The 15,575-nt window shown below is 43.7% G+C and overlaps 1 protein-coding gene across 1 annotated transcript in view; it reads left to right on the top strand.

Moving 5' to 3' along the window:
• sfrp5 (secreted frizzled-related protein 5) overlaps positions 1 to 5,650 on the top strand; it is a 50,184-nt gene extending 44,534 nt beyond the window's left edge. The window contains exon 3 of the mRNA XM_072239016.1: positions 4,343 to 5,650. Within this exon, the coding sequence (XP_072095117.1) occupies positions 4,343 to 4,668 (326 nt within the window). The 3' untranslated portion in view covers positions 4,669 to 5,650. The remainder of the gene's footprint in view (positions 1 to 4,342) is intronic.
• The last annotated feature ends 9,925 nt before the right edge of the window (positions 5,651 to 15,575 follow it).

Below are 15,575 nucleotides of genomic sequence, written 5' to 3'. Positions count from 1 at the left end.
CCTAACTATCGAGTCCCCTATCACTACTGCCTTTCTCTTCCCTTCCCTACCCATCTGAGCCACAGGGCTGGAGTCTGGTTGAAGAGATTGTGGCCGCATTAGTAATAATCTTTCAAGAATCACTAGATTTTGGAATTGTCTCAGAGGACTGGGAAATTGCAAATGTCATTCCACTCTTCAAGAAGGGAGGGAGGCAGAAGAAAAGAAATTATAGACCAGTTGGTCGGAAGATGTTGGAGTGGTTGAGAAGATGTTGGAGTCAATTGTTAAGGATGTGGTTCCAGGGTACTTGGAGGCACATGATAAACAGCCCATAATCAGCAGGAATCCCTTAAGGGAAAATCTTGCCTGTCAAATTTGTTGGCATTCTCTGAGGAAATAACAAGCAGGATAGACAAAGGAGAATTAGTGAATGTTGTGTACTTGGATTTTCAGAAGACCTTTGACAAGGTGCTCTTAACTTGCCTGCTTATCAAGTTAAGAGCCCATGGTATTACAGAAATGTATTAGCTTGATAGAGCATTAGCTGATTGATAAGAGGCAAAGAGAGCCTTTTCTGATTGGCTGCCGTTAAGTAGTGGTATTCCATAGGGGTTGGTGTTGGGACCGCTTCTTTTCACACTGTATGTCAATGATGATGGAACTGATGTCTTTGTTGCAAAGTTTGTGGACAGTACGAAGATAGATGGAGGGGCAAGTAGTGTTGAGAAAACAGAGAGGCTACAGAAGGTCTTAAACAGATTAAGGGAATGGGCAAAGAAGTGGCAGATGGAATATAATGAGGTAAAGTATATCAAAGTTCAAAGTAAATTTATTATCAGAGTACATACATGTCACCACAAATGTCACTCCACTCTTCAAGATTCTTCTTCTGTGGTCGTATTTAACAAATGTATAGAACTATAACTGTAAACTATTAACATCAGGAACTGTGAGCTATAAATAAACTGTACAAGTGCAGATATAAATAAATAGCAGTAAAGAACAAGCATGAAATAACAACATAACACATTCTTTAAATGAATGCAGTTATCCCCTATTGTTCAAGAGCCTAATGTTTGAGGGGTAGTATCTGTTCTTGAAACTGGTGGTGCGAGTCCTGAGACTCCTGTACTTTCTTCCTGATGGCAGCAGTGAGGAAAAAGCATGGCCTGGGCAGTGGGGATCTTTGATGATGGATGCTGTTTCTCTACGGCAAAGTTTCATGTAGATGTACACAATGGTTGGGAGGGTTTTGCCCGTGATGTTCTGGGCCGAATCTCCTATCTTTTGTGGGATTTTCCGCTCAAAGGCATTGGTGTTCCCACACCAGGCTGTAATGCAGCCAGTCAGCACACTTTCCACCACACATCTGTCGATGTTTGCTAAGGTCTTTGATGACACGTCGAACCTCCGCAAACTCCTGAGGGAGTAGAGGCACTGTCGTGCTTTCTTCGCAGCTATATATATATGATGATGGGTCCAAGGCAAGTCTCTGCACCTTGGTAGAAGCTTTGTTAGAGGTAGGTCATGACCTTTGATAGAAGAAATAAATTTTCTAAATGGGAAGAAAATTCAAAATTCAGAGGTGCAAAGAGACTTGGGAATCTTTGTGCAGGGTTCCCTAAAGGTTAACTTGCAGGTTGAATTGGTGATGAGGAAGGCAAGTACATTGTTAGCATTCATTTTGAGAGGATTAGAATATAAAAGGGAAGAAAGGCCTGGCAATCTACTTGCCATGAAAATCCTATGGACAACTAACTATCCATAAAGTCGTCTACAGCTCAACAACAGAATATAAAAGCAAGGATGTAATGCTGAGGCTGGATAAGACACTGGTGAGGCCTCACTTGGAGTACTGTGAGCACTTTTTGGCCTCTTATCTAAGAAAGGATGTGCTGACATTGGAGAGGGTTCAAAGGAGGTTCATGAAAATGATTCTGGAATGAAAGGCTTATCATATGAGGTGAGTTTATTCGATGGCTTAGCATATGAAGAGAGATTGTTTGATGGCTCTAGGCCTGGCATTTAGAAGAATGAAGGGAAACCTATCAAATGTTAAATGGCCTAGATAGAGTGAATGTGGAGAGTATGCTTCCTATAGTGGGGGAGTTTCAGACCAGAGGGCACAACCTTAGAATAGAGGGCTGCCCATTTAGAATGGAGATGAGGAGGTATTACATTAACCAGAGGGTGGTGAATCTGTGAAATTTGGTGCAATGGGCAGCTGTGGTGGCCTATTAGGTGTATTTAAGGTGAATATTGATAGATTCTTGATAAGTCTGGGCAAAGGTTACCGGGAGAAAGGCAGGAGAATGGGGCTGAGAGGAAAATGGATTAGCCATGATCAAATGTCAAAGCAGCCTCGATGGGCCAAATAGCCTAATTCTGCTCTTATGTGTGTTATATGGTCTTATTAGGCCATGAGAGTTAGCACCAGTGATTGCCCTTTTATGGGATTATACAGGGTAGAAACAGGCTGTTCAGCCAGACCAGTCCATAATGGTGTATGTGCTCCCCCACATCTCCATCTCTCAGCTTTGTTCTCTCCTCTGTTGTAAGGCTTCCCTTATGCACATCTTTCCTCTCCAACCTCACTTCTCCTTGTTGGATTGAGTTCCACAATCTCACTATTCTCTCAGAGTTTCTCCAGAATTTCCTGTTGGATTTGTTGTTAACTCTCTGATACAGATGACCTCTGGTTCCCCTCTTCCCCTACAAGCGGCAACACTTTCTCTGAATCGGCTCTCCCAAAACCTGGAGCAGCAGGGTTCTAAGGAATGTGTACGTTCTCCCCATGACTGGGTGTGTTTCCTCCAGGTGCTCTGGTTTCCTCCCGCATTCCAAGTACGTACAGTACCATGCGCTATCTCTAAATGAAAGCCCCTCAGCATTTTACAGATCTCCATATTGGATGTCTCCTCTCCCTTCTTCTCTCAGGAGGAAAGAGACCCAGTCTGTTCATCCTCACTCAATATCTGGTCATTTCAGGGGTCATTCTTGTAAAACCTTCTCTGCATACTCTCCAGTGTCACTACATCACTCATATTGTACACAATGCTCCACCTGTGGTCCGACCAGGGTACAAGGCAGCGTTAACACAACCTCTCTATGTCCAATCTTCCTGAAATCAACCTTCAGTCTCATTTCTTTGTGTTGGCCTTGATGACCTGTAGGCTAATGGGTGGAACCACCCATAGTTCACAGCTACTGACTTTGATTTGGGGCTCACTTTGAGAGGCTGGTCTGCCATGATGATGTAATGGCATGAACACCATGTAATGCCATGATGATGTAATGGCATGATTTTTTTTTACCATGCTTTATGTACTGTGTTTGGTTGTCAATAAAGGGAATGTTGAGGTTTTTCTTACACTTAAAAGCCTCTGCCTTTTTATTTATGAAAACCTTAAGGGAAACAATCAGATTTGATTGAATTATGCACAGACATGCGCGCGCACACACACACACACACACACACACACACACACACACACACACAGTATGAAGCAGAAATACCACTCATGTCCAAACACTCAGTCACACTCACATACAGGACACCGCCTCACCCCTCGTACAGGGTCTGCCTTCCCTCCTTTTCTGCCTCAGATTCCTGTGTGTCACAACAACCTCCTCCCCCCCTCACCTCCTCCTGGGACCTTCTGCCTCCCTCCCTTCTTGAAGAGTGGAGTGACGTTTGCAATTTCCCAGTCCTCTGAAACAATTCCAAAATCTAGTGATTCTTAAAAGATCATTACTAATGCCTCCGCAATCTCTTCACCCAGAGGCAGGATTCACACACACAGGGTCTGATTGTTCACAAGACAGCTGTAAGTGTAAGAACATAAACCACAAGTGTCAGTGTTGAGAGAGAGAAAATCCAGTGGTTGCCTCGTTAAGTCATAGAGGTCACTCAGCACAGAAACTGAGCTTTCTGTGCTCACCAAACTGCCTATCTAACCAAGTCCCAATTATCTGCATCATGTTAGGTTGTTTTCTAACATGCATCAATTAAAAATTGGTGAGGGTCAACAGGAATCTGGCAAATGTCTTTAGTCTCCTAAGGCAGTCGAAGCATTGGTGAGTTTTCTAGGCTGTGGTATCATTGTGGTCGAACCAGGGCAGGCTATCCATGATGGTCACTCTGAGGAACATCATTATTTGTAGTAAATGAGAGGTAGAATGGGGAGGTGGTTGCCTTGATGGGAATTCAGGAGAATAGCATGGGATTAGTGTAAATGGGTGATTGGTAGATTGTACCGAGTAGATGGGCTGAAGGGTCTGTTGCTATGACTCTGTAATGATGATTTGGATCGGTGGATGAAAGCGATGGTTAATGATTTCTGGTATCTTGCCTTTACAGCACTCAGAATGAAAATCAAGGAGGTGAAGAGGGAGAAGGGAGATCGCAAAATCATCTCCCAGAAGAGAAAGAAGGTGCTGAAGATGGGACCTTTGAGGAAGAAGGACCTGAAAAAGTTAGTTCTGTATATAAAGAATGGAGCGAGCTGTCCCTGCAACCAGCTGGACAACCCCAACAGCAGCTTCCTCATCATGGGACGCAAGTGGGACAACCAGTTTCTCCTCACTGTCATCCACAGATGGGACAAGAAGAACAAGGATTTGAAGCATGCACTGAAACTGATGAAAACCTACCAGTGTCCGACATATCACCACATCTTCCAGTGACTCCTCTTGCGGAACCCAGTCGCTTGGGACAAAGTCTTATGCAAAATCACAAAAATTGCTTTTATAGCGCCTTTAAGAAAAAAAACACACTTGATTCTGCAAGCCTTACCAAATGATCTTATCCATATATAGCAATTCCTTTATAGTCTTTCTTGTGCCAATAACCAGAAAGAAAGTGAAAGTCTGCTCCAAGTGGATGCGAACAATGAATGGACGATTTAAGTTCCAGATCTGAGGGGTTAAAAATAAGTCCAATTTTCTCTCTGTCTCTATAGATATCTCTCTTTCCTCTCCAGAGATAATATGGCCTTGATACCTTGGCAGCAGGAATATCCTTTGACGTAACATGTTGGAATAAATCAGCGTCTTGGAATGTATGACATGATTCAGATCAAGTACTCCTGAGAAGAGCAGGCTCCGTGGATCTGCTGCAGCATAAACTTGCTATAGTCAAGAGATGACTCTCCGGGGTGGGGTTGGGGTTGGAGGGGGGGGCGGTCACAGACTCCTTGGGTGAGGGGTGACATGGGTTAAAGATACACAGCACATGCTTGGGATTGTGAATGACAACAATTGACAGAAATGCATAGCTGTTGGGTACAGAAAGAGATGGGACACCCAAAATGATCTTGAGGGTATAGTTATTTTGTCATATAGTGTCATGCCACATAACAAGAATTGTTGATTATGCTTTATTTGGGAATGGGGATAATCACCCTGGTCATCTACTGTGGATTAAGTGTTTGTACGTATTAGAACCACTAATGTGAAAAGATGTGACTCTGCTCCTGAGGCACAGTGACTAGGGAGTCTACACTTATATGTCATATTGTATTTTAAAGCTACCTATCAACAGTGATTATTTTGTTCTTTTTATCTAAATATTATTTTGGTTTGCCATCTTTTAAAAATTTTTTAAATGCCTATCAATATTGCCACAGTCGAGAACCTACTCACATTAAATAAAAGGAAGATAACAGAATTAGCATGATGGTATATTATAAATATCTGCTTTGTCTTTTCTGTTGTAATTGCTCCTGTTTGTTTGGTGAACTGCAGCACAATGCTGGTGGGGCAGTGTGACAGAGAAAGGCAGGGGTTCCTGACAACACAAAACCAAGAGCACTAGCTTCGTTCAGACAACATGTGTTAATTGCTTATGAGGTTAAACTCTTAACAGTTTAATTCCTGAAAATATTGTGTCCTGTTTTTGATCTATAAGACCACAGAGGAGCAGAATTTTCAACCCACCAAGTCTGCTCCGTCATTCAGTCAGGGCTGATCCCTCTCAACACCATTTTTCTGCCTTTTCCTCATAACCTCTGATGCCTTTACTAATCAAGAACCTGCCTCTGCTTTAAATATACCCAATGACTTGGCCTCCACAGCTGTCTGTGGCAATGAATTCAACAGATTCACCAGCCTCTGACTAAAGAAATTTCTCATCTTAGTTCTAAATGGACAGTGTATTCTGAGGCTCTCCCACTATTGGAAACATCCTCTCCACATCCACTCAACCTAGGCCTTTTAATATTCAATGGGATTCTCCATCATTAGAACATAAGACCGTAAGACATAGGAGCAGAATTAGGCCAGTTGGCCCATCTGCTCTGCCATGCAATCATGGCTGATCCTTTTCCCCCACTCAGCCCCACTCCCTGGCCTTCTTCCCGTAATCTTTGATGCCTGGCCATTCAAGAACCTATCAATCTCAGCCCTAAATACACCCAACGACCTGGCCTCCACAGCTGCCTGTGGTAACAAATTCCACAAGTTCACCACCCTCTGGTTAAAGAAATTTCTTGACATCTCTGTTTTAAATGGATGCCCCTCTATCCTGAGACCGTGCCCTCTTGTCGTAGATTCCCCCACCATGGGAAACATTCTTTCCACATCTACTCTGTCTAGGCCTTTCAACATTCAAAAGATTTCAACGAGATCCCCCTCGTCCTTCTAAATTGCAGTGTTTACAGGCCCAGACCCATCAAACATTCCTCATATGATAAACCTTTCATTCCCAGATTCATCCTTGTGAGTCTCTTCTGAACCCTTTCCAATGCCAGCACCTTTTTTTAGATAAGGAATTCAAAACTGTTCACAATAATCAAGGTGAGGCCTCACCAGTGCCTTAAAAAACCTCAGCATCAATCCCTGCTCTTGTATTCCAGACCTCTTGAAATGAATGTTAACATTGCATTTGCCTTCCTCACCACCGACTCACTCAACCTGCAAGTTAACCTTCAGGGTGTTCTGCACAAGGAGTCCCAAGTCCCTTTGCATCTCAGATTTTTGGATTTTCTCACCATTTAGAAAATAGTCTGCACATTTATATCTTCTACCAAAGTGCATGACCAAGCATTTTCCAACATTGTATTTCATTTGTCCCTTTCTTGCCCATTCTCCTAATCTATCTGTACTCTGTAGCCTCCTGTTTCCTCAACACTACCTGCCCCTCCACCAATCTTCCTATCATCTGCAAACTTGACAACAAAGCTATCTATTTCATCATCTAAATCATTGATATACAGCATAAAAAGAAGCAGTCGCAACACTAAATCCTGCGGAACACCACTGGTCACTGGCAGCCAACCAGAAAAGGATCCTTTTATTCCCACTCACTGCTTCCTACCAATCAGCCAATGTTCTAACCATACTGGTAACTTCCCTGTAATACCATGGACTCTTAGCTTGATAAGCAGCCTCACGTGTGGCACCTTGTCAAAGGACGTCTGAAAATCCAAATATACTACATCCACTACATCCCCTTTATCTACCCTACTTGTAATTTCCTCAAAGAATTCCAACAGGTTCGTCAGGTAAGATTTTCCCTTCAGGAAACTATGCTGACTTTGTCCTATCTTATCTGGTCTCATCAAGTACATCCTTAATTGACTCCAACATCTTCACAAACACTGTCATGATAACTGGTCTATAATTTCCTTTCTGCTGCCTTGCTCCTTTCTTAAAGAGTGGAACAACATTTGCAATTTTTTAGTACTCTAGAACCATGCCAGAGTCCAATAATTCTTGAAAGATAATTACTAATGCCTTCACAACTTTATCGCTACCTCTTTCAGAACCCTAGGGTGCAGTTCATCAGGTCTGGGTGACTTATGTGCCTTTAGGTCTTTCAGCTTTTTGAGCACCTTCTCCCCCGTAACAATAACTGTAACAAAAATTCTACAGTGCAGACTGATGCAAAATACTCATTTCATTCAGCTGCCATCTACTTGTCCCTCATTATTATTTCTCTGGCCTCATTTTCTAGCAGTCCTATATCCACTCTCATCTCTCTTTTTTTTTATATACACCTGAAAAAGCTTTTTCTACCACCTCGACATTGTTTGCTTTCATATTTCATCTTTTCCTTCCTAATGATTCTCTTAGTTGCTTTCTGTAGGTTTTTAAAAGCTTCCCAGTCCTCTATCTTCCCACTAATTTTTGCTCTGTTGTATGTCCTCTCTTTTGCTTTTACATTAGCTTTGACCTCCCTTATCAGCCACAGTTGTACTATTTTGGCATTTGAGTATTTCTTCATTTTTGGAATACAAATTATTTTGCACTTTGCTCATTTTTCCCAGAAACTCATGCCATTGCTGCTCTGCTGTCATCCCTGCCAGCATCTCCTTCCAATTTACTTTGGCCATCTCCTCTATCATACCACTGTAATTGCCCTTACTTCACTGAAATACTGCTATGTCTTACTTTACTTTCTCCCTATCAAATTTCAAGTTAAACTCTGTCATATTGTGATCACTGCCTCCTAAAGGTTCCTTTCCCTTAAGCTTCCTAATCACCTCCGGTTCATTACATATCACCCAATCCAGTATAGTTGATCCCTAGTAGGCTCAACAACAAACTGCTCTAAAAAGCCATCTCATAGGCATTCAACAAATTCACTCTCTTGAGATCCATTACCAACCTGATTTTCCCAATCTACCTGCATGTTACGATCTCCCTTGACTATCGTAACATTGCCCTTATGACACACCCTTTCTATTTCTTGTTGTAGTCTGTAGTCCACATCCCAGCTACTGTTTGCTTCGAAACTCTAGTGAGTACAGGACCAGGGCCATAAAATGCTTTTAATTCGTTAACTTTTTCATTCCTGGGATCATTCTCATAAACCTCTTCTGGACCCTCTCCTATCTCAACACATCCTTTCTTAGATAAAGGGCACAAAGCTCCACATAGACTCGCTGGAGTTTAGAAGAAAGCTGGGAAACCTCACTGAATATTGAAAGGTCTAGATAGAGTGGATGTGGAGAGGATATTTCCAATAATAGGGGAGCTTCAGAATAAAAACATGTCCCTTTAGAACAGAGATGAGGAGGAATTTCTTTTGCCTGTAGGTGGTAAGCCTGTAGAATTCATTGCTACAGATGGCTGTGGAGTGGTCTAACCATTGCCTTACAAAGCCTTAGCATAAAATCCTTAATCTTATATTCTAGTCCTCTTGAAATGAATGCTCTTTACCCTCTTTACCAACAATTCAGCCTGGGGAGTCTTGCAGGAAAGATATCATTAAAATGGAAAGAGTTCAGGGAGGATTAATGAGGACACTGCCAGGATACAAGAGCCTGAGATACAGGGAGCGGTTGGGCAGGCTAGGACCTTGCTCCTAGTGATCATATGGGGCTTTGATAGGTGAACGCACAGTCTATTTCCCAGGGAAGGGGGACTTAAGACTAAAGGGCTTAGGTTTAAGATGAGAGGTGAACAATTTAGAAGGGAAGGGGAAGGGTGCTGTGTACTTGAGACAGATGCGTAGAACATAGAACATGTAATACTATAGCATAGTACAGGCCCTTTGGCCCATGATGTTGTGCCAATTTTTTAACCTGCTCCAAGATCAATCTAACCCTTCGCCCACCCATAACCCTCCATTTTACTTTCATCCATGTGCCTATCTAAGAGTCTCTTAAATATCTTGAATGAATCTGCTCCACTACTGCACCTGCCAGCACCCATCACTCCCTGTGTAAAAGTCCTGCATCTGACATCACCCCCTGAATTTCCCTCCAATTAAAATTATGCCCTCTCATATTAGCCATTTCCTCCCTGAGAAAAAGTCTCTGGCTGTCTATTCTATCCATTCCTCTTTTCATCTTGTATACCTCTACCAATAGCAACATTCAAAGGATTTTGGATAGGAGAGGTTTGGAGGGATATGGGCCAAATGTGGACAAATGGGATTACTTTGGGGGACATTGTGGTCAGCATGGATAAGATGGGTCAAAGGGCCTGTTTCCCAGCTGTATGACTGTGTGACTCTATGAGGCCAAAGGTATTCCCAAAGCGATTTGCTCAGAGAGACAGCTTTCCGATGTAGTAAAGGCAGGCCTAGCAGTTCCCTGCTATTCCAGTGTATTCGCAACAGACTCCACACCCTGAATTCATCCACAGCGGAGAGCTACCTCCAATTTGGAAAATCAGTCAAATTCCCAGAATTTTACATATGCCAGATACCTCAAATCGGAATCAGATTTATTATCACTTTTTTAGATGATCGTAATTCCCTTTCCAGTTCATCCGTTCATCCCATTCCTGTTCCAACATGTTGGTCTCCCATTCCCATTCCAACATGTCAGTCTCCTATTCCCATTACAACATGTCGGTCCATGGCCTCCTCTTGCGCCACAATGATGGAGGAGACTGAGGGTGGAGGAGAGGCATCTTATATTCCATCTGAGTAGCCTCCAACCTAATGGCATGAAGATCGATTTCTCCTTCTGGTAAAAAAAATCCCTCCACCTCCTTCTTCTTCTCTTCCCCTCTCTGGCCTCTTACCTCTTCTCACATGCCCATCACCCCACTGGGTCCCATCCTCCTTCCCCTCCCAACACCTTTTTATTTTGGTATCTTCCCCCTTCCTTTCCAGTCCCAAATCAGAGTCTCAGTCTGAAATGTTGACTGTTTATTCTTTTCCATAGATGCAGCCTGACCTGCTGAGTTCCTCCAGCAGTTTGTACATGCTGCTCTGGATTTCCAGCGGCTACAGAATTTCATTGGTTTATGATGCAAAATTTACTGTCTTGCAACAGCGAGAGAGTGCATAGGCATAAGATGACTATAAATTAGGGAATAACTAAAGAGTGCAGAAAGGGATTGTTGAGATAGTGTTTATAGATTCATGGACCATTCAGAAATCTGGTGGAGGAGGAGAAAAAGCTGTTTCTGAATGTATGAGTGTGGGTCTTCAGACTCCTGTACCTCCTCCCTGATGGCTGTGTTGAGAAGATGGTGAGGATCCTGCCCACTTCTCATTACACCATCAAGCAAGAGATACTCAAGATAAAACCACAAGTCCGTAAGGCAGAGGAACAGAACTAGGCCATGTTGCCCATCAAGTCTGCTCCGCCATTCCATCATGGCTGATATATTATCCCTCTCAAACCTATTCTTCGGCCTTCTCCTCGTAACCTCTGATGCCCTTACTAATCGAGAACCTGCCTCTGCTTTAAATATACCCAATGACTTGGCCTCCATAGCAGTCTGTGGCAATGAATTTCACAGATTCACCACCCTCTGGTTGAAGAAATTCCTCCTTATCTCTCTTCTAAATGGCCATCTCTCTATTCAGAGTCTGTTCCCTCTGGTCCTAGACTCACCCATGGTAGGAAACATCCTCTCCACATCCACTCTGTCTAGGCTTTTCAACATTTGATAGGTTTCAGTGAGATCCTCCCTCATTCTTCTGAACTCCCTCAAGTACAGGCCCAAAGACTCAAACACTCCTCGTACATTATCTCTTTTATTCCTGGAATCTTTCCAAAGCCAACCCATCCTTTCTTGGATAAGGTGCCTAAAACTTCCGAACTCACATCACTTCAAAGTGTGGTTGGTCTGACCAATGCCTTATAAAGCCTCAGCATTCTATCCTTGCTTTTGTATCCTAGTCCTCTCGAAGTGAATGCTCACATTGCATTTGCCTTCTTCTTCACTGACCCAACCTGCAAGTTAACCTTTAGGGAATCCTGCATAAGCACCTCCAATTCCCCTTTCACCTTTGATTTTTGAATTTTCTCCCCACTTAGAAAGTAGTTCACAACTTTATTCCTTCCACAAAGTGCATGATCATCGAACACAGAAGCACAGCAAATCAAGCCACAACTTCATAGCTCCAGTGACTCAGATTCAATCTTGCCCTTGGACACTGTCCATGTGGAGTTTGCCGGCTCTTCCCCTGACCACGTGAGTTTCTTCAGCTTGCTTCAGTTTGCTCCCACATCCCAAAGTGCGCGAGGTGGTAGGTTAATATTCGTGGCTGTAAATTATCCTGAGTGTATGGGTGAGGGGTAGAATCTGTGGGTAAGACGGGGTGGTAGATCGAAATAGAGAGAAGGAGGTGTATTGGAGGGGTCGTGACTGTCACGTGACAGCACTGCCCATTACCTTGTCGAAAGACACACCACCTGCCAATCAAGGCTTGACCCCTCCTCGCCCATCAATGCAGACCTAACCATTGGTCCCTTTAATTAGCCTTGTACTTGGCCTCGGGCAATTGGTCTTTATAATCAGCTTAACTCGGCTGGCACTGAGCCATTGCCCCCCCCCCCCCCCGGTGAATTACCTCCAGCCCTGCTGCACTATAAAGAGGTGCCATGTGTGCTGGACCCTTTCTCTCTTTGCCATCCAAGGGACCACCCTGCTTCACTCCAGGCTGAGAACCGTGGAACAGCGCTGGAGAAATTATTGGTGAGTTGTGCATTGAGTAGGGTTGGGAGCGTTGGTTATTGTCCCTAAAAGCAGAGAGCCGTGCCTGCACAGAGTCAACGGGTGTCAGGTATCGTATTGACTTTTCCCTTGGTTGTATGTATGTGTGCACGTGCGTGTACTTCGTTCCCATGTTCGTTATTGTCCACGTGTGTTTTATTGCCAATCCGACTACTGTAAATTGTGTTCGTGTGTGTGTTGCTTCTGTTGCCACTTTTCCACGTTTGCCTTCTGTAAATGAAATCCTTTACTACCAAGGCTGCGTGTCCAGAGTCCTCGCCTTTGAGACCCTACCGAAGCTTCCAACAGGAGGTTACAGCGAATTGTGAACCATGGGATTAATGAGGGATTAGTCTGAGAACTGAGGTAGATTTGATTAAAGACTGAAGGTTAGTTTTATTTGTCACATGTACATCAAAACATCAAAATATACAGTGAAAGGTGACACTCACAGCAACAGCCAAGAGACTGAGAACGTGCTGCCGGCAAGTGTCGCCAAGCTTCCACCGGCGGCATAACATGCCCATAGCTTACAAACCCGTACAACTTTGGAATGTGAGAGGAAACCAGAGCACCTGGAGGAAACCAGAGCACTTGGAGGAAACCCACACAATCGCTGGGAAAACGTACAAACTCCTCACAGACAGCAGCAGGATTGAATCCCGATCTTACAGCTGGCGTGCTATAGACAATAGACGATAGACAATAGGTGCAGGAGTAGGCCATTCAGCCCTTCGAGCCAGCACCGCCATTCACTGTGATCATGGCTGATCATCCACAATCAGTATCCAGTTCCTGCCTTATCCCCATAACCTTTGATTCTGCTATCTTTAGGAGCTCTATCCATCTCTTTCTTGAAAGCATCCAGAGACTTGGCCTCTACTGCCTTCTGAGGCAGAACATTCCACAGATCCACCACTCTCTGGGTGAAAAGAGCTATAAAGCATTATGCTAATCACTACGATACTACGCTGCCCAGATTGGCCATTGACCCCAGATGGGTCAACAGCTTATTTTATGGGGAAACGTGATAATTTTATGAGTAAGAAAGGTACAAGTGCTAGATTTAGACAATTACAGACTAGGTTGCAAGTGCTTGGTTCAGAGCCTACAGGCCTGTGTGAACCGTAAGGTACCTCCTGGGAACCTCGTTCATTTCAATTCATGGAGTCTCTTTGCCATGCCACAGATCTGCATTCCTAACATGTGGCCTCATTATAGGAAGCTTTAGAGAGAGGGTAGAGGGGAATTATCAGGATGCTACCTGAGCATGTCTTATGAGGAAGCTTTGAGTGAGGAAAGCTTTTCTCTTTGGAGCAAAGGAGCATAGAGGTGATCTGATAGATGAATATGAGATGATAAGGGCATAAATGGCTAACATGAGGGGGCATAATTTTAAGATGATTGGAGTAAGGTATTAGTGGGATGTCAGGGTAGGTTTTTTTTACACAGAGTGTGGGGAATGGGGGATGCACTGCCAGGGTGCTGATAAACGCGGATGCATTAAGCATATTAACGAGACTCTTAGGTGGCCGCATGAATTAACAAAAACTGGAGGGCTATGTGGGAGGGAAGGGTTAGATTAATCTTGGAGTAGGTTAAAATGCTGGCACAACATTGTGGGCCGAACGGCCTGTACTGTTCTGTCCCAAAACGTCACACAGTCAGTGAGGTACTGAAGTTCCCCGTTACTAGCCATTTTAATTCCCCTCCACATTCCCACACCAACATGTCGGTCCTTGACTGAGTGACTGCTCAACCGCTCCCAGGTTTAAACTGGAGGACTGGCAATTCATCTTCCCCCAGGGTGGCTTACAACCCAACATTGAATTAAACATAGGACATAAAACAGGAACAGGCCATGCACCCCACAATGTTGTGCCAAACCTGCTAAAGAGTACATCAAAAACACTCAAACACTAACCCATCCTACCTACTCCATGTCCATATCCCTCCATCTTCCTCACATTCATGTGCCTATCCAAACGTCTCTTAAAAGCCTCAAATGTACTTGCCTCCACCACCATACCAGGGAGCGCATTCCAGGCACCCATCACTCTGAGGAAAAAACTTACCCTCACATCCCCCTTGAACCTAACCCCTCTCACCTTCAATGCATGCCCTCTGGTATTGGACATTTCAGCTCTGGGAAACAGATACTCTCTATCCACTCTATCTATGCTTCTTATAATCTGATAAACATCTATCAAATCTCCTCTCAGCCTCCAGTGCTCCAGACAAAACAACCCAAGTTTGTCCAGCCTCTCATGATAACACATGCACTCTAAACCAGGCAGCATCCTGGTAAACCTCTTCTACACCCTCCCCAAAGCCTCAACATCCTTCCTACAGCAGGGCAAACAGAACTGTATGCAGTACCCTAGATGTGACCTAACCAGAGTTTTATAAGGTTGCAACATAACCCTTTGACCTTTGAGCTCAGTGCCTCAACTATTAAAAGCAAGTATTCCAAAAGACTTTTAATCCCTTTATCAACCTGTTTAGCCACTTTCAAAGATCTGTGAACTTGGATCCCAAGATCTCTCTGCTCAGCTTGCTCTTAACAGTGTACTATTTCCTTGAACTTTACCCGACCAAAGCGCAACACCTCATATTTATCTGAGTTAAACTCCATCCTGCCATTTATCTGCTCATTATCTGTAACTGATCTATATTGTGCTGTATTCTTTGGCAGTCCTCTACACCATCCACAACTTCACCAGTCTTGGTATCACCTGCAGGTTTACTGACCCACCCATTTGAATTTTCATCCAGCTCATTTATATACATTACAAATGGCCGAGGCCCCAGCACAGATGGCTGTGGAACATCACTAATTACAGACATCAAGCTCGAAGGAGTTCTTTCAACCACTACCCCCTGTCTTCTATGCACAAGTGAGTTCTGAATCCAAACAGCCAAATTTCCGTGGACCCCATGCATCTTAATGTTCTAGATTAGCCTCCCATGAGGGACTTTGTCAAATGCCTTACTAAAATCCATGTAGACAACATCCACTGTCCTACCCTCATCAATCTTTCTCATCACCTTGTCAAAAAACTCAATCAAGTTGGTGAGGTATGACCTGCTACGCACAAAGCCATGCTGGCTCTCCCTAACCAGGGCATGGATTTCCAAATTTTCTCCAGCAGCTTCACTACAATTGATGTGAGACTCACTGGTCTGTTGTT

Source organism: Mobula birostris, chromosome 21, assembly GCF_030028105.1.
Source record: "Mobula birostris isolate sMobBir1 chromosome 21, sMobBir1.hap1, whole genome shotgun sequence".
NCBI lineage: Eukaryota > Metazoa > Chordata > Chondrichthyes > Myliobatiformes > Myliobatidae > Mobula > Mobula birostris.
The sequence above is the reverse complement of the archived record's forward strand: the minus strand, read 5'-3'. Positions and strand labels throughout refer to the sequence as shown.